The sequence below is a fragment of the Epinephelus lanceolatus genome, chromosome 4, assembly GCF_041903045.1.
Source record: "Epinephelus lanceolatus isolate andai-2023 chromosome 4, ASM4190304v1, whole genome shotgun sequence".
NCBI lineage: Eukaryota > Metazoa > Chordata > Actinopteri > Perciformes > Serranidae > Epinephelus > Epinephelus lanceolatus.
Window position 1 is genome coordinate 34,961,676 of NC_135737.1, and position 18,619 is coordinate 34,980,294.

The 18,619-nt window shown below is 41.6% G+C and overlaps 1 protein-coding gene across 3 annotated transcripts in view; it reads left to right on the top strand.

Annotated features, from left to right (window-relative positions):
* si (sucrase-isomaltase) overlaps positions 1–18,619 on the top strand; it is a 110,610-nt gene that overhangs the window by 22,730 nt on the left and 69,261 nt on the right. For all 3 annotated transcript variants that reach the window (XM_078167171.1, XM_078167170.1, XM_078167172.1), the window contains exons 10-16: positions 1,749–1,874; positions 4,140–4,271; positions 4,774–4,893; positions 9,725–9,838; positions 10,395–10,479; positions 13,293–13,410; positions 17,489–17,660. In XM_078167171.1, the coding sequence (XP_078023297.1) occupies positions 1,749–1,874; positions 4,140–4,271; positions 4,774–4,893; positions 9,725–9,838; positions 10,395–10,479; positions 13,293–13,410; positions 17,489–17,660 (867 nt within the window). The remainder of the gene's footprint in view (positions 1–1,748; positions 1,875–4,139; positions 4,272–4,773; positions 4,894–9,724; positions 9,839–10,394; positions 10,480–13,292; positions 13,411–17,488; positions 17,661–18,619) is intronic.

Genomic DNA, 18,619 nt, shown 5'->3' on the forward strand with positions numbered 1-18,619 from the left:
GAGGCGCACAGAATTACTTTTTTCTTATTTATTTATTTATTTTTTCAAAGGGTATATTCTAGGGTTGTCAAAAATATATATCATTCAATACTTTCTCAATACATAAAAAAAGTAATCTACAATCAGATTTTCAACCCAAGGCTGCACAGACTAAATCATGGGGAAGAAAAGCAACTGGTCCTCAACCTGTATAACCATGGTATTGAAATGGGCTATACAATACTAGTGAATGAACACTAATATCATGATATTTTTCTGCCATACTATCTCGATACACAATAAATATATCTCGATATTTTTAAATCTCCTCAAAAGCATTTTATTAATGCTAGGACTGGGAGACAAAACCAAATACCCTCTCTGATGCGACAAAGTTGTGGGGATGACTATATTCAAACTGGAAATAGCGGTCGAGGACTGTGCAACCGTGAACATCGCTGCATTGTACAAATACATGTGTTTTTTGCACTAAGCACCACTATGCTGTTGTCGGGTATAAGCCAGCAGTATGTTTATTAGGGGTGGGAATCTCTAGGCACCTTCAATTCGATTCAATTCCAATTCCGAGGGCAACGATTTCGATTATAAAACGATTCTCAATTCTAAAACAAGCCATAAGAAAATTTACACTAGATATTGAAAAACATTATTGTAATAAAGCTGGGAATACATATCCAGTGCATACAAACTGTATTACTTACTGTGGTTGAGATGACTACACTCCACAAGTCTCCTCCTCATCCACAAATCTCAACGGGACTCTCCTGTCCCTCGTCGACCTCCTCGACATTTCTCCTCCAGTATTTACAAAACTATAACTGACTATAACTATCTATGGACTATAAAAACACAAACACAAACTATTGCAAAAAAAGACGAACGGTGGCAAAACTACAAACTATGGTGAAAACATGACAAAAACACGGCATAAAAAAGCTCAAAAGCTCTCAAAAAACCACAGCTACTATTATTTACAACACTAAATATTATTTACAAAGAAAACACCACCAAAACACCGCTAAATCACTCAAACTTGTACTCTCCTCGTCAGCTGTCACTCTCCTCCTGCTGTGCTCACTTCCCTACCCTCCTCCACAGGTAATGACGTCACTACCGTAATGTACCAGTATATCACTGGAAAGCTCCGCTTCTCAGCTTTCAGAATCGGTTGGAATTATGTCAAAAGCGCGAATGGTCGAGGAGTTACGGTAATTTGAAAAATAAATATAAAAATAAAATTAAAATCGATTGAGTTTTCCACATCAATGCTTGCAAGACAGAATCTCGATGCATCTAAAAACTGATTTTTTCCCCCACCCCTAATGTTTATTGGGTTAATTTAGCAGTCTGTAATAATTTGGTACCGCGAATGATAACACAAATGCTGATGCTAGTTTGCTAACTAGCTAATTTGCGGTCGTCATTTCTGGTGAGTGCACAACAGCCGTGTTTGGTTTAAGACAACACTACCCTGTCGAAATTTGCGCACTACGCCAATGAGTATATACTGCACACAGTACATGACATAGAAGTATACTAACGGAAGTATGTGATTTGAGACAAGCCATATGCTATGCTATGCTATACTATGCCAATATTTTATCAAAGTTTAAAATTCTGTTATCGTGCCTACTGTATATAAGAATATACAGGCAATGTTTTCTGGGTTGGTCTGTTGAGCCAAAGCAGTTTGTGAGTTGCCTTGGCACAGAAACTGCATTAACAAAGCATCCAATATTGTTGTCTAGCTCACTGGCAGGCCTGTCATTCCTCCCTACTGGTCCCTGGGTTTCCAGCTTTCTCGGTGGGATTACGGCAGCCTGAGTGAGGTCAAGAAAACAGTGGAGAGGAACCGTGCCGTGGCCCTCCCATATGTAAGATCCTGTCTGCTTGCTTTTCTGGTATTTGTCTGTACAGTGCCCTAGGGTGTCTATATGTAGCATGTCTGACAATCTGTCAATCTGAAATTGCTTTTAATGCTTAAAGTGCCATCGCAGTGTGTGATTTTATGTTCATATTTTTGTGATAAAAATGTTAAATGACTGTTTTTACACATTAAAAAATATAAGTATCCATGATATATCATGGATTTCAGGTGCATAAATCTCTTCACGTTCGGCACTTTCACAATTATTATCTCAGCTATGTGTTCAATTCTCAAGCATCTAAAGTCTTTATTCATACAGTGTTTATTATCACAATCTAAATGCACAATAAAATCATAACAGACTAGGTGTAAGGTGGGACTGTAAGTTCTCCGATCCATTCATTCCGCTCTGATGCCTCGACAAAGGAAAACAGGCAATCTGTTACTGAGAAATTATGTGACAAAACCCACCCATAGTACCAGAAGCACTGCAATTATTATCAATCAACAACAGACATTAAAATGTGTCACTGATTTTCTTTGCAAAGCAAGGAATGCAAATTGAGGACAAAACAGAAGCAGGTGTTTGAATCTGACCTTAGATGCCAAACGTTGAGGGGTCTTTTAAGGATGCATTTCAAAGACCAAATGTCTTAGTCATGTGACAATGCATAGTACATGCAGTGGGGGATTTCTTTGGCTGCTACCACAGCTGGAAATCGATACTTCACCTTGCGCACCCCTTGTTAAATTTGAACCACTCATGCACTACTGTGTGGTTCCAGAGGCAAGAGCCTTAACCACTACACTATCTGTGAAGACGTGATATGAAGGTTGAAGCAGGAGTTCGACAGACAGTCAGAGTGATAGGGATGGCCTTTAGCTTAGACGGGGTAATCCAGCTTTCTGTCAAATAATGGAGAGTCTGCTGGGCTCTATAGGTTCAATCCCGGGACAACTATTTTTCAAGCGTCACTGAATGTTAGCGCTGATCAAAGATCAATCGACCGAGTTCCTTTCATTATCTCATTCATCCTGATCTGAATGTTAAAACTACTCCAACACCTCTTCCCTTCTGAGACACTTGATAAATACCAGTTCTGGTTGACATTTTCTTGGGAATGAGCCTCACCGCTTATCTTTGTCTAGGCTTGCGAATAGTAACTGTAAGAAGTCCCTTCCAAACAGAGTAATGATGTTTGATGTCCTTTCCATTCCTTAATTACGAAGGTAAACTCCTGATCTGAATATTTATCCGTCCCCAATGAAACACTTCAACGGTATCACAACTCAGCAAAGACTGCACCAATCAAGAGCGCAGTTTGAACTTTGTAATATTTAAAGATCAAATGCAAACAAATTTCCGACCCATCTCAATATTTCTCTCTGATATTCTCCAATCTCTCCTTCATATCCGAAGACATTAGGATGCAGCTGCTTCCTCTCCTGCCCTACTCAGGGACATATTTGATAACCATTAGATAGACCACAGAGGGCATTATCACATTCTCCCTAATATGTCTGGAGCTGATTACCATTAGAGGAAAGATCTGGCAGAGCCTTCCAAACCATCTGCTCTATCGATATGAAGTAGATTTTGGCAGACAACAGACAGACAGAGAGCAAGCATAAAGTCACACCCTGAGTAAAAAAAAGAATGTGCTAACATTCCCATTGTCCTCCCAAGGTTTAGCAGCACATTAGCCAAGTTGTTAGCACTCACGTCAGGTCTCCAAAATTCCAGCAAAGGCAGGTCAGACAAGCTAGCAGTTTTTCTTTTCTTGTCTTGCTTTTTTTCTCCTAGTGAGGCTCAGTGCAAATGCTTAATAGTGTGTTTATTAGCCATGCTGCAATGGGAATATAATGTGTTTGGAGAATGTGTTCAAGTCATATTGAAGATGCTGAATTTTGAGTGGATATGTTCGAGTTAAGCACAGAAGTGGAGGCATGAGTGGGTAACTTTAAAAGACATTAAGAGTCATTTTTAATTCCTTGCATTAATGTGAGATGCAAATATTATTTTAATACATGGAAGCCATGCCAGCATTTTAGCATTTCCAATTAGGCTTTGAATATCTAATGGCATCTAACCTGTTTGAAGTAAACTCTTCAAGGTATTCCTGTGACATGCAGAATTCCAAAGGGTTTTTTCAAAGCAAGGCTCGGACTTACTTTTTTGTAAATAATTTGATTTATTTCCTCTCTGATCTAAATATTAAGAGGATTTTTTATGTGCATGAGTTGCTCATAGTATTTTCTTCTTCCCTTGCAGGACATTCAGTACACTGACATCGACTACATGGAGGATAAGAAAGATTTCACTTATGACAAAGTCAAGTTCACCGAGCTGCCTCAGTTCGCTGACTACCTTCACGAGAAAGGACAGAGATACATCCTCATCCTGGTAAGAAGCAAGCAATTTTTGTGTTTGACATATTAACAGTCGATACAACCTTTAAACATCCCTGTGCAACCACAAAGCAGCACTTTACTTTGCATTTCTGGGTCCTTTATTGTTTGGCAGTATTTTCAATCTTATATTTCTGACCAAATATTGGCTGCTATGTCAGGTTGATACACTCCAGCTGCAATGAAGCTTGATAGATATATATTTTTTCGAACAATAGGAGCTTGTTGTCATATAAAACAATGAAAGTTAAAAAACACTGCCAATTTATGTGTTATTGTTTCGGGCATAAAACTCAGAGAGGTGCCATTTAAACATGATGCAACGTTATGTTCTTTTGCTTTGGTCAGGTGCACAAACCATCCAGTGAAATACAGCACTTTCAAACATTTATTACGTTGGCAGCTTTTAGTTTCAGCAAATGCATCAGATGGCTGTTCTTCATTCCTAGCATTTGTGTTCTTTCATATTCTTATGACTGTATTCTTTTGTCCTGCAGGACCCTGCAATAGCTACCAGTAAGAGGGTAGGGAATGCTCCATATGAGTCCTACGACCGTGGAACTGCGAAGAACGCCTGGGTCACTGAATCAGATGGAAAAACTCCTCTGTTAGGAGAGGTGAGCTGCATCTGGGTGCGAGAGAGAACTGGAAACAATACACTTAGTAGCCCATTGATTAGATACTTATCTCCAGTCAGGCAAAGACTTCCCTCCTCCAGATGGTAATGCCACTTTAACACCATGCTTCCATCCCACGTATGTCCAGTGTCTGTACCTTGTGTAAATGGCTTGTCACAGTGATGTTCTGGTCACTGGGTCGTGAAGTCCTACATGGTAAAGCTTAATGTTGCGATGCACAAGTCAAATGTAGGGGTTAAGTGTAAGAGGGGTGCTGGTCATTATATATGGTCGTATATTCATACACTTAAAAAAAAAAGAAAAGAAAAAGCCACAAGGCAAAAGTAAGAGCACTTAGAGTAGGTGCACTTTCAGTTTCACTTAGTGATACAATTGGCATCAGGCATGAGTTACACAAGCTGAATGTGACATCATTGTTGCCATATGCACCAAGTCTGGCATGTCAGAAACTGACAAACTGATGAGATTTTTTTTTCACACAACAGCATATGGATTTTACTCAGAATAACATGGTTAAAAGGACATATTTAGTCAGCAGTAGTGTTAAAGCAGCTTGTGCCAAGACTTGCTCTGGAATACGCTTTAAAACCTCTTGTCAGATTGAACACTAATGTTGGATAAATTCTCCTGTTACATTCACTGACAGTTTAGGGGAAAATGGTCATTACTTTTGGGCTCATTTGTAAACCCTATAACCATGGTACACCATGGACACTCTAAGTACAGTGATGATTACTTCATGCTTCCACTCTAGGGCTGTAGTCAACCAAAGAAAATCTATGTCGACTGAAATTCTACCTACTCTTAACTGCATGTTATCTCTAAATGAATTGAATTAACCGCTGTGCACTGAGTGGACTCTATCTGATAGCACTGTGTTTCCACCAGACTGTTAGGTCTGCATATTTTTTTATATTCCTTAGAATAGGAATGTGGCATAGTTTCACTATGATACAAACGCCAGCAGCACAACAAGGCACTGTGCGTCTGGACCCTTGCCATTTTTTCCTAGTCACAGGGAGTTGAAAAATGTCCATTTAATCCAATCAATTCAATCATGATGGAGGGGTGGAAATATACCACAAAGAGCAACTATCACATCCTATATGTACAGGTGTTGAAAAACAATAGAAGAGAAATTAATATGGGTGTAGATCACAAGTTTCATCAGGATACAATATTATAGTGATTCTTTGGACAACTGCAGTCAGTCTGGATTCTGTGCCACCCCAAAACATTTCCAGTAACTGAAATCTAATCAGGGCCAATCAGGGATATGCACCATAGCTGACAATGAAAGCAGCCAATCAGGTATTATGTTCTAGCTGATGACATAAAATACAGGCCGCAGCTTGCGTTTTTACTGTTCTTCCGACTGGATTTGGCAAAAGCTTGATTTATCAACTGGCTCTGTTCGTTGATGAAGAAGATGTTCCCCAGTGCTTTGGTACACTGATTGGGGTGTCAAGAGGTGTACTCCTGCCCACTAAAATTGTTTGGGGCGGCACCGAGTCCGGCCTGATACAGACAGCAAAACAGAATGTTGAGCTCATGTCATCAGGATGGTCTTACCAGGCTATGCAATCGATACAAGACAATATCAGTAAATATCCTCATTGTCTTTTTCTTGGCAGCCTGCCATTGTCTGCCTGGCGCTTGGTCAATAGCACTGTTTGAATATTCAGAAAGGAGGTGTGCTTGCACGGAAATGGTGACACAGAGATATGGTAATTTCAAAATAAAGGCGTATCTTAAAGATGATGATATGCATCGATGTTTCACCTTGTGTTGATGTTGGATTGTTGATTATTGAATAGATATATGAATTCAGATGGATGTATGGTTACAACTCTAGAAGTAAATACTGCTGGTCACACAGATTGACAGGTCCATCGTCTTCCCTTGATCCTAAGCAAGGGCCTGAGCAAGTACTCTACCTTGTATGCTATGCCTCCACAGCGCATTCGTGCTCCTTGGTGGGCTTTTTCAGGGGAGCGTTTGGGGTTTTCGGCTCGAAAAAATCATTTTGGTGTAGACACAATCATCAATGATCAAGACAACACTTGTGATTGTCTGACCGACGAAGATGTGGTCTGACAAGAGCATATCAACCAACCAAATGACCAACCGACCATAATGTGCCTCATCTATTCTACTTTATATCAGTTGTAAAGGCCTTGCAAGTGTTTTTATGGTATGGGAATTGCTTTGAGCCCCATGTTTTGCCTTAAGCACCAACTGAGCCTTGTTTTGTACATCAATGTTGTGGCTATGGTACAAGGTCAATGTCTAGCTTTTGTGAAATTAGTACTAAAGACGATTCCAGGAGCATGGCATTAAGATCAATCCAAAAAAATCCATGCAATACAAGGCAATGAGCCTGAGGATAGCCATCAAAGAACCATCATACATTGAGAGACATGTTGGTGAGATTCCTCCTGAATGTATTCAGGACCTTGCTGAATCCCTGACTCATAGAAGTTAAACTGCGCTGAAGGTCTGTTTTACCAATGAGTATCTGAGCCTCTGGATTATACAATATATCGTGCAACATAAGCATAAATATATGCACTTGCTGTGTGTATGCAAGTGTGCTCCACAGTCTCCATCAAACTGTAATATTCCCTAATGGAAGTTCAAGCCTCTGCTATGTTATTTTTTGATCCTTCTCCCCACAGAGCACGTGTTTAAAAAGCTCTCCCCTGCAGAGAGGTGGAGGTGGGGGGTAAAAGTCTGTTGCTCCCATGCTTTTATAGTGTTGCTTTTGATTACGCACACGATTAGGCGCAGTCCCTCGGCTAATCGCTTTTTCATGCTGTTTATAACAGGTCAAACATATGCATTGATTCCGCATTAGTGTTTAATCTTAAAATGTTCTGCATCAACGCATCACAGATTAGGTGTGCGTGTGTGTGTGTGTGTGTGTGTGTGTGTGTGCGGGAGAGACAGAGAGGGAAGGGAAAAAGTCAGTCTGTGCGCCTGCATCTATGTTTACCCCTTTCTCCAAATGAGAAGCTATTCCTGGTTGTTTGCGCTTTATGTCAGTGCACGCATGTGTACTGTAGGATTATAATTGATTCCAGTTTATTTCCATATGAATATATGTGTCCTGATTATGGAAACAGTGGGGTCTTTGTGAAATGACCCTTTGTGGCGGCGGTGTCAGTGATAAAGGAGATACAGAGACAGGCTGGTAGTTATTCCGCTTTTAGGACGGCTAATTGCTCGCAAAGATGAGGATAAAAGCTTTTCCTGGTGGCCCATATGTTTCAGCGTGCTAGTGAAATCATAGCAGGACCTCAGTCGCACAGATGAACATTTCTGTTCGGAGCACAGAGGCAAAAAAATGGATGGGAGTAAACAAAGCGGCGGGGGGAGAGAGGAGTCTATGTGGCTTTAAAAGGTAGGAATGACAGACAGAAACATGGGCGGAGAAACAGGCAGGTGCAGGAAGACAGACAGTCACAAATAATAGATTAGAGAGCAATGTACAGGGAGACGGACTGGCTGTCTTTCGGAGTGGTGGAGTGACAGGGAGGTACACAGGAAGTCAGCCGCAGTGAGACGAGACAAAAAGACAGATTATCAGGCAAAAAAGGGACAGACGAGATGGAAGGTGGAAAGAGACTCTGGAGCGGAGGCAGGCAGAGGGACAGATAGAGACAAGCAGAGGAAAAGACAGACAGGTAATGGCGTAGATAGGCAGACTGACAGACAGAAGAGCATAAAAAAACAGACAAATAGACATAAAGATAGAGTGAGATATGCAGCTACAAATGCCAGCAGATTTGTTGAAAGCATTTCCCAGGGTGTCAGTATTAGTAAGCAGCTGGAGACGTCAAAAAGACAAAAATCTGGAGTTAAAAGACGGAAGAAATGACTGGGAAAAGGAGAGATGGCAACTGCGAGGGACTATCAATAAGCTCTGACCTTGGAGTTGTGACCACCTGCCAAAAACATCTGCCTGTAAATCTATGTGTGTGTGTGTGTGTGTGTGTGTGTGTGTGTGTGTGCGGGCACGTGAGCGTACATAAGCATGATTCATGTCTTTGCTACAAGTGTGTTGTAAAGTTATTGGCAGAGGAGGTAAAGGTAAAAGATAGCTAGCATGGAGCAACCTTGAGATTTAATATCTACTGTGCTCTACACAGGGTACACACACAGAAGCGCACACACACACACGCATACGCGCACACACGAAATCTCCGCCTTTCCCCGTGGATTAATCATTTTTCTCAATACATGTCATTAAGGACGACTTCTAACACACAGTCACGTCCAGAGATTTCTATTGCATTATCGATTTCACCTCTCCTCTGTTCTCTTCTTCAACTCCTCCGTCTCTCTATCCCCTTTCTCCTTCCTCCCTCCCTCCCTCATCAATCCCGCCCCCTACCCTGCTTCATCTCTCTTCTGTTCTCCTTTCTTTGTCACTTCCACATCTCTAAGCTGTGTCTCTGACATTTCCATGGGCCTAGTTTTTGCTTCAGTGGAGCTCTCTACGCCTACACCATCTTAGCCAATCATGCCCCATCATGTTGTTTACATGTACGCTACTGTGTAGGCTCGCTTCTCGTCTAATTAAAGACATGTTGAAGATGCTTTTCAAACTGAAATGAAAAAAGGGATTTAAAAAAAACGTCCTGTCAAAAGAGTACAACACTGTGCTTTGCCAAAACAATACCTGAAGTGAATACTGTCAGCGGGGAGGCTCACATAGTGATGCCAAACTAATGTTCTCAGAGTTTTACTCCAAAACTATTAAAAAGTGCTTGTAAAAGCGTAACTCACATTCTCCCTCCCCTCTCAGGTGTGGCCAGGAGAGACTGTGTTTCCAGACTACACCAGCCAAAACTGCATCGACTGGTGGGTTGATGAGTATGAGCGATTCTCCAGGGAGATCAAACACGATGCCCTCTGGATTGTAAGTCAATTTTAAATACACAAAATGAAGGTGTGGATTCGCTGATTAGCTGCTCGCCAACCGAAAATCCGGAAAGTGACATTATTCCGCAGCCAATTACGCTCACACCGGGGCAGTGAGCTTAAATTTTTTTTTTTTTTTTTTGTAATTTTCGGTAGCAATTACTTCGCTGCAGGCTGAACATTGGAGTCCAATAAATAGCACCAAACACAGGCAGACACAAAAAGCAGGCTGAAATTCATATTATGCTGTTAATGGTTCCTCAGCTGAAAATTTGGATTTGGCTCACTCATTACTCGAGGTGTTTGCAGCAACACACACACAATTTCACATCTTACTTCAAACACCTCAGCTCAACCCAGGTCACTTTGTGTTTACCAAGGGAAAAAAATAGTGGATGTAAATAAATCTTTTCAGCGTGAGATCACCTTAATAGAAGAACCCTGGATTCACAATAGTGTTATGGCATGCTGGAAATAATCATCATTATGAGTTGAAATAATTCATTTAAACTTGATTGTGTTTGATCAAACGATGTCCTCTGATGCACTTGCAGGATATGAATGAGGTGGCTAATTTCAAAAAAGGGTCGACTAAGGGCTGTGCTGACAACAACCTCAACTACCCTCCCTACACTCCAAGTAAGAATTTTTAATATGTTAAGCACCACAATTGTACCAGATATTTGCTGTTCTTGTACAGTTTCAATTACGGATTCACTGATATGATGTGTACTTTTATGTTTTGTTCCCATTGCTGCACAGCCAATTGCCCCATTGGGGACAGATAAAGGGACTGATTGATTGATTTATTGATTGATGAATTTTGTCAACCGACACTGATAATTACCTGCTTCTCATGGCCAATAACTGATATGATAACCGATAATTTCGCATTTTTGTATTTTAAAGAGAAGTGTATAACCTGTAGTTTATGTACAACTGAGGGTAAGAAAGACGAAGATGTAGTGAGAAAATATGGATGATCTAATATTCCATAGCCCTGACCTACTGTACCAATCAAGCTGACATGGTTAAAGGCGCTGTATGTAAGAATGTGGCCAAAACGGTTACTGCCGCGAGTCGTGTCTGCCCCCCCCTCCCCTACAGATTTGAGGTTGCTGGACAGCGGCACGCTGGAGACTGATTTATTTGCCCACGGGCGGCTGCCGTGGCAGGGCCGCGTCGCCGCGTCCTTGACCTTCGGTTTTCCAGTGGACCGTTCAAGCAAGTCCGGCTTCTCTGCTGCTAACGCTGCTGCCGGGATACAGCTGAGGAGAAGCCGACTGCTAATGCTATGTACCGGGACACTGCTAATGCTGCTTGCCATGCGGCTAACGTTTGTTTCTCAAAAAAACAGCCGGGTCAATGACCCATCTGCAAATGGGCTACAATGTATGATCGAAAATGAATAACAGTTCAAAGTATTCGAAATGTCCATCCCCGTCTAGCTATGATGCTAGTTAGCCAACTTTGGCTAAAGCTTACCTGTCGAGGAGAAGAATAGCCACTTCGACATCCGATTTCAAATTCTTCTCCACTTTCAACCGTCTCCACCGTTCAAAAGCATCTCCTATAGACCCTCGCTTTGCCTCGAGTTTTGTCTTGGCGTTTTTGGGAATCATAACGAGGTCGTTTGGGTTTAGTCGCAGCGTCAGCCACTGTAGCTCAGTCGTAACTGTAACTGATGCTGAGACTCTACTGACTGCGTGACTGGTAGACGGCGGTGGGTGGCGCAACAGGCCAAAACAAAAATTCAAAACATAAACATGATTTGCGGACTGTAAATTTTTTTTTAAATGCGAATATTCTGGCTGTACTATTGTTGTCGGTGAGATCAGTATGTTATATTAACATTATTCCTTAGTCTCTGTGACATATTAGGATGATATTACAACTATTTGCTTTAGATTTCTTACATATAGCTCCTTTAACATAACAAAAACAAACAACAGTTCAAACTCTTCCATACCTGCCAACGTTAGGCTGTGAAAAAGAGGGAGATATTCTGGGATATCGTCAAAAGGACTACCCTCATATAACCCTACACTACAAATCAACATAACACATACAAGGATGTGAAAGTAGAATGACTTAATCAGTATTAAATGTATTAATGGTAAGAGAGAGGTAAATGATGAAGCCCAGATTAGAGGCTCTACTAACAGAGACAAACAGTGACAGCTTACTCATATGAACATCGGCAGCTCAGCGTTACATCTGCTGTATGAAATGTGTATATCATTATATTATATTAATTACATTTTTATAAACACATCCAGGCAAAGTCTCGCCGCCCAATGATAGACTAGCTAACAAGTACCAAGTAGAATAGCAATGAGCTATTGATTTACCTCACACATTAACACTCAATTCAGACAGACAAGCAGCCAAAGAGTTAATGGTACAAATAATCGCTAACTGTAGCATCACATGGCTAGTTTTTATTATTAAGTTAAACAACAGAGTCAAGCCATTGGATGCAAGCCGCTGTTGCTAATTAGCTCCTGCTAACACTCTGGAGATGATCCTTCAGCACTGCGTCTAACTCGCCTCGAGCGGTCGGAGACCCTCGGCACAATCCTGTTGTCTTTCTCTGGAACTGTGAAAGACGTCCACACTGCGAGCATGCTGCAGTTGTTGTTGTTCTTCTTCTATGTGTTTATTGGTGGCTTGCAAGCCAAGTTTAAAAAGGTACATGTGCCGCCACCCACTGTGTCAGGTGTGTAGATGCTGCCCTTGGTAAGTCAATGAAAGCAGTCTGGCCTCGTATTATCAGCGCTATTTATCGGCTATAATCTTAATTATTGGAATAATGCATAATTATAAAATGTCCTAATATTGGCCTGATATCTATCGTGCATCCCTAGTTTTAATATCCGCAATATCTGTGTTGCTTTAGAGACAAATGGTTGAGTTTCAGAACTTTCTCATGGCAGCATTCTTTGAAAGTTTGTCCTTGCTTAAAAACATTCATAAATCTACATCCCGTTTTACAAAGAAATAGAGGATGTGATGGGCTTGCAGCTTGTAGCCCGAATGCTGTGCACGAGTTGATAAATCCGCCACAATAGCTCATAAAGTAAGTTCAGGTCCAGAGGAAAATTCATCTAAAGTAGTGGGTCCCCGGTGAGGAATTCTGAAAATGACTCTTCTGCCATGTCTTTTATTCCGACTGTGTCCCAGACAGGATGATCATAACTGGAAAAGGCATGCTCCCCTGATGCCACCTTTTTATTGCACTCCTCCTTAGTCATCCTCTCCCTCCATTGCTCTTTCTGTCTCTCATTTCCTCATTGTTCCCACTTCCTATTGCAGTATACATCACTGTCTCTCCTTCCTTCTGTCCCCTTCTTCCTCTTTCCCTCACCGCATCCTATATTTTATATTCATTCCATACCTCCTCTAACCTTCGCCCCATCTCTTTACCTCCTTCATCTTTTCTCTCCCCCCAGAGATTCTGGATGAGGTGCTGTACAGTAAGACTCTGTGTATGGATGCCAAGCAGGCCTGGGGGGACCACTATGATGTCCACAGTCTGTATGGGTACTCTATGGTGCTGGCGACGGAAAAGTGAGTGCATTCACAATGATAGAAGAACTCTGGCCAGCTTGTACTACGGAGGCCAACTTGCTGTCACCTCTTCAGAGCAATGAGGCACTGGCACACTCAGAATTCACTGTGTAATGTCAAAACAGTGCGGCACACAAAATCTTTAAAGCGAGTGTAGTAGAATCAGAGGTTATTGAGAAATGGCAACGGAATTATGGAGTGGAAAAAAAAGTGCAACGGAGAAATCTGTCAGTTCGATGCAGTCCAGTGACTTATGTCCTCTGCTAAATCACAGCTTGTGACTCTTGCGGACCATTTGCAAGTTGGATCCCATGTGATAAGTGCAGAAATATGTTTTAATGAGCCCGGCTCCCAGGGTGAGTGAATGAAATTCTCATCTGGGTCTGGCGCTGAAACAGTTTAAGGGCCCATTACTTACACAAGCCTACAGAGAGGCATCAATGTGATTATAGGTTATAATCACTGAAATATGGAAATTGATGAAGCAGTAAGTAGGTTAAAGTTGATTTGTACTTTATTCATACGTATATAGGCAGGAAACTCATAAATTGGTATTGTTATAGTCGATTTAGAGAACTACACAGACATCTGCAAGTTGTGAGCACACGCGAGCTTGGGTGCAAACATTTGGCTCATTATACCAGTTCAGTATATGCATAATGCCTCTGTGCATGCAGGTGGCAAACCAGTTTTTGTATATCCTATAATCAAGTTATGCTAATGGATGTAAAGCCCATTAAGTTACATTAAGTATGCTACATAAAGTTTGCCTCGCCTCTGTAACTGTGCTCAGGTACCACACAAATGATGATGTTATTATGAGTGAGATGGGTCTGAAATGCAGCTAATCTCTGTTTTCATCGCAAAATCCCAAACAAGCACAGAGCAATTTGGAAAGAGAATAGCAGAAGAGGTTTAGAGGAGCACATTAGACTCATCCCTCAAAGATTATCAAAACAGTATAGTCAAGATAGGCAGCCTGGCACATGAGCAAGTGCTGCACAAAACACAAACCACTTAAATGTCACGGAGGTATAAACACTGCAGTCACATTTATCTTAGTACAGGAATTTCTATATTCTCTCAGCCCCCAGCTAGTCATTTCACACAAGGCTAAAGTTGGCATCAGTTGCCAGAATTTTAATATGCACTAATGGTGATGGTATGGGAAATTGCATCAATTAGAAAGCAGCACATACCTGCACTAATGGGTTTTTGGCTGATGGAAAATAACACCCCGTGAAACTAAACAAACGCAATCCAGAGCCCTTGATGCGGAAAAGGGTCATATGTTAAGGTTAAAAGTCAAAAAAATTATAACATTCAACCTTCTCGATAGGTTACAGTATATCTCACATCGTTATTGAAGAGACTCCAACACCTTTCCCTCCCAAGTGGGATATTCTGCAGCTATTTTCTGCTGATTCATCACTGCCACAAGCTTTCAGATGCATCTCAGATGCCAATAAAATAATCACTGCATTTGAATAAAATGCCACTGTAACCTTTCAGGTGTTACCGTTTTCTCGACTGTCGCCTCAGCACTGCTTAGTACAGTGTCTGCAGAGGCAGAAGAAGAGATTATCCCACAAAGATATTATTATGGCACTGTATTCTGTACACCATTTTTTATGTTCTTTGTGACATCTTAAAGGTTGCAATGACATTTGGCTGCAAGACTGCCCACTGATCATCTTTGATATATACAGGGAGGAAGGCTTCTCGCATTTCTGTGTGGCTGTAACGTATAGACATGCATGGCACATTGATATAAAGGGAAAAGTGCGCAGTTTAAATTGTCAGATCTTAAATTGTGGGGCCTCCTGTTGTTAATATTTTAGCAGTAAAATGACAGTTTAAAAGTTCCCCAGGTACAGTGTAGGTGTAGCAGTGTTCTCCACAGAATTAGAATCTATGTGTGGCGGCAGCTGCAAACTCAACCCAGCGCAATGAATGGTTAAGTTTCACTGTCACTGCACCTGGCATTACGCTTTGTGCTTCATGAGTGTGGTGAAATGAATAACCAAACAGCATATAGGCCTATTTTCCAACTGCGTTCCTAAAATAGAAAATCAATCCATGATGGGAGATGTTGTTATTGTGGCAGACTGCCACAAATAAATAAATGTGCAGGAAACCCTGGGCAATTAGTTGACTAATAGATTAAACGTTGCAACCCTTGCTAACTGGCATCAGCAATACTAGTCAGTTAAAGACAATATTAAAAATATTATTATCTTATGCCTCCCTGTTTACCCAATGAAAATTCCTGAAATATTTATTTTCCTAAATAATGTGCTTTTCAATACATTTTATTTGGTAACTTTGATTTAGTTAGTTGTCATATTTTGTTGAATAATGTGCAATGTTCAAAATACATGATGCAAAGTGCCACACCATTGACCTTTCAATAAGCCCCGCCCCTTTCTGATGTTCCAACAAGCTGTCGCAGTAAGCATGGAGCCCACACTGTAACTAACTGCACTCCCTGAAGAAGTATTATCATATTTTTGTAAAAATGAAAGAGTGACTCCAGAGAGAAGCAGACAGAGGGGTCTACAGTCTGTGTTTGAAGGATATATCCAGGATGTCAAACTGACTCAGCAGCAACAACAGGTTAAAAAGACAAAGATAGTTAGAAGCTAAAGCCGAACTATAGGCTACAGATCACAGTGTAAAAGTGAACCACCACATCACTGCTGATCGCCACACAAGACAATGAATATAAAGGGAAACTTTGCTGATGTTGAACCAGCTGTGTGGCATCGCAGTGTGTGCAGATGAACGGTGTTTGGCTTTGCCCCCGTGCCAACGCCAGCACCTGGACCTCTGTCGCTGGACAGGCAGGGATCTCTGGGGTAAGTCAAACAATGTTCATCTGCACACACTGCGATGACACACAGCTGGTTGAATATCAGCAAAGTTTCCCTGCTTCCCTTCACTGGTTCCTGTACAGCAGGGTCGGTCTTTGTTTCACTGTTATAATCATTAAAAAGCAAAAGCAGCATGTGTATACATTCAGTAGGCTATATCTTCAGTAGCTAGCTAGCTAACCCTACACTTTTCAGGGTCTGATTTTGGTTTTGGAACAGGGAAGAAACGTATGTCTTTTTCCAGCCTCTCCAGGTAACGAGTATCATTAATACACGACGTGCCCCAGGCACAACATTTAGCTCCAAATCCACAAAACCAGCCTGAAAATGAAGGAAATCTGAAATGACTGCATTAGAGTCAATGGAGCACAGCTGTATTGTCGGACTGTGGTCTGATCTGGCCCAATGCTACGTTACGATAGGCCAGTCTACGTCCAGGGGCTAAATTGAGCTCACTGTTTTCTGAATGTTCTTTAACTTTTCGACACGTTGACTAGTCTTAGTATAAACTTCCATTTAAACTTATGAGAAAAAAAGTCATTCAGAATATCCCTAGTATGGTGAATAGCCGTCACTGAAACCCAACTCTAGCTTGCTTTTACTAATGGCACTTCCTGCTATAGTATTACCCATCACAACATACACGGGTGACAAAGACATATGCACAAAAGGAAAGCATAATTCTTACATACACATGTTCACACACTAACACATACATGGGCACGTGCATAAGCACTGGGGACCATTAAAAACAAGCCCTCTGAAGTGGACTTGCTGAGTCACTCCTTTGGTAATGAAGCTAGCTCATCTTTCTTTTGTCTCCTCTTTCTCCTCCCTCCCTTTCCTCCCTCTGTCCACTAATTAAAATGTATTATTGGCAGGAGACACATTTCGTAAACATCATCAGGGTTTCATATTGTCATGGAAATCAATGCCTCTTCGATTTCCCTCATCAAACAAAATAATAATGTACAATGGGGAAGGAAAAGTACAACTAGCTCTGGCTTTGTCCCCATCCAATATCTATATCGGGCTCTGCCCTGTGACCGTGTATGTGTATATGTGCTTGATTTCTGTTTCTCCCTTGTGCTGTTTGAGTCACCCTTCCTCTCTGTCCCCGTGTCCTTTTTTATCTCAACGACCTCTTTCTTTCTCTCCTCCTCTCGCTCTGCTTCGCTCCTCACTGCCTCCTCTCCCTCCCACAGAGCTCTGCAGCGTGCGTTTGGAGGAAACCGTACCCTGATGTTGACCCGCTCCTCCTTCCCAGGTGTGGGAAAATATTCGGGTCACTGGCTGGGGGACAATGCTGCCAACTGGAACGACATAAAATGGGCCATCCCTGGCATGCTAGAGTTTGGGCTCTTTGGGGTTCCCTATGTGAGTAGCAAACCTTCACGGAAGGGCAAATACTGTTCATATTACACTTAAAGTAAGTGAGTTTGACAGGGAAAAAATGCCTCCACCTGGTTGCAATGACAGGGCTTAAAAGAACTGTAAGGAGTAATCTCTTCAGGTTTTCACTTGAACTACAGATTCAAACAGGGCGGCGCAAAATTCAGGTTTAACATTTTAATTTGGACCTCATTTCAAGCCTTTTTACTGAGATCGTCACAGCATGCGTGCAGAGGAAAAAGTCATGTTTTGTTTGATTTCAATTGCCCTCTTTAGCTCTTTAGCAAATATCCATTATCACAGGCACATTTCACTTGAGGCTCAGATCCCCCTCAGATACGTCTAATGAAAGAGACAGAAATGCTGTTAGGTATGTAGAACACTTACATTATACAAAAAGACCTTGTAACAAATCTTGGAAAGTTAGCCACAGCCAGTTGTAGCTCGTATTACGTGTTTCAGTTTAGTTAACACGTAGTTCTGGCATTAAGAAGATTTCCCCTTTTGCCTTTTTCCAGAGGATTCAGCTGCTAATTGAGATCTATGTTCAGGTGTAAGCATAAAGACAGAAGGGCAGGCAAGAAAAAAGTGTGCCTGGAACAAGATCCATTGAAACGTCTGGTAGAACACAGGTTCTCTTTGTGGGAACCACGTTCACACACACACACACACACACACACGCGCACACACACACACAAAAAAAAAAAAAAAAAAAAAAGCACACAGCTAGTCATACATGTGTGTATCTGTAGTGCAAACAGCAGTAAGAAAACAACAGGGAGTCAAGCGCACACAAACATACACACACCTCCAGCTGTGCACATCGGGTGGTCTTATAGATGCCAACTACATCCTGGTGGGACTGTGTCAAGCAGATTTTCGGAACCTCAGCACACACACGCGCACGCACACTCACACTCACACGCACAAACAAATAGAGGGAG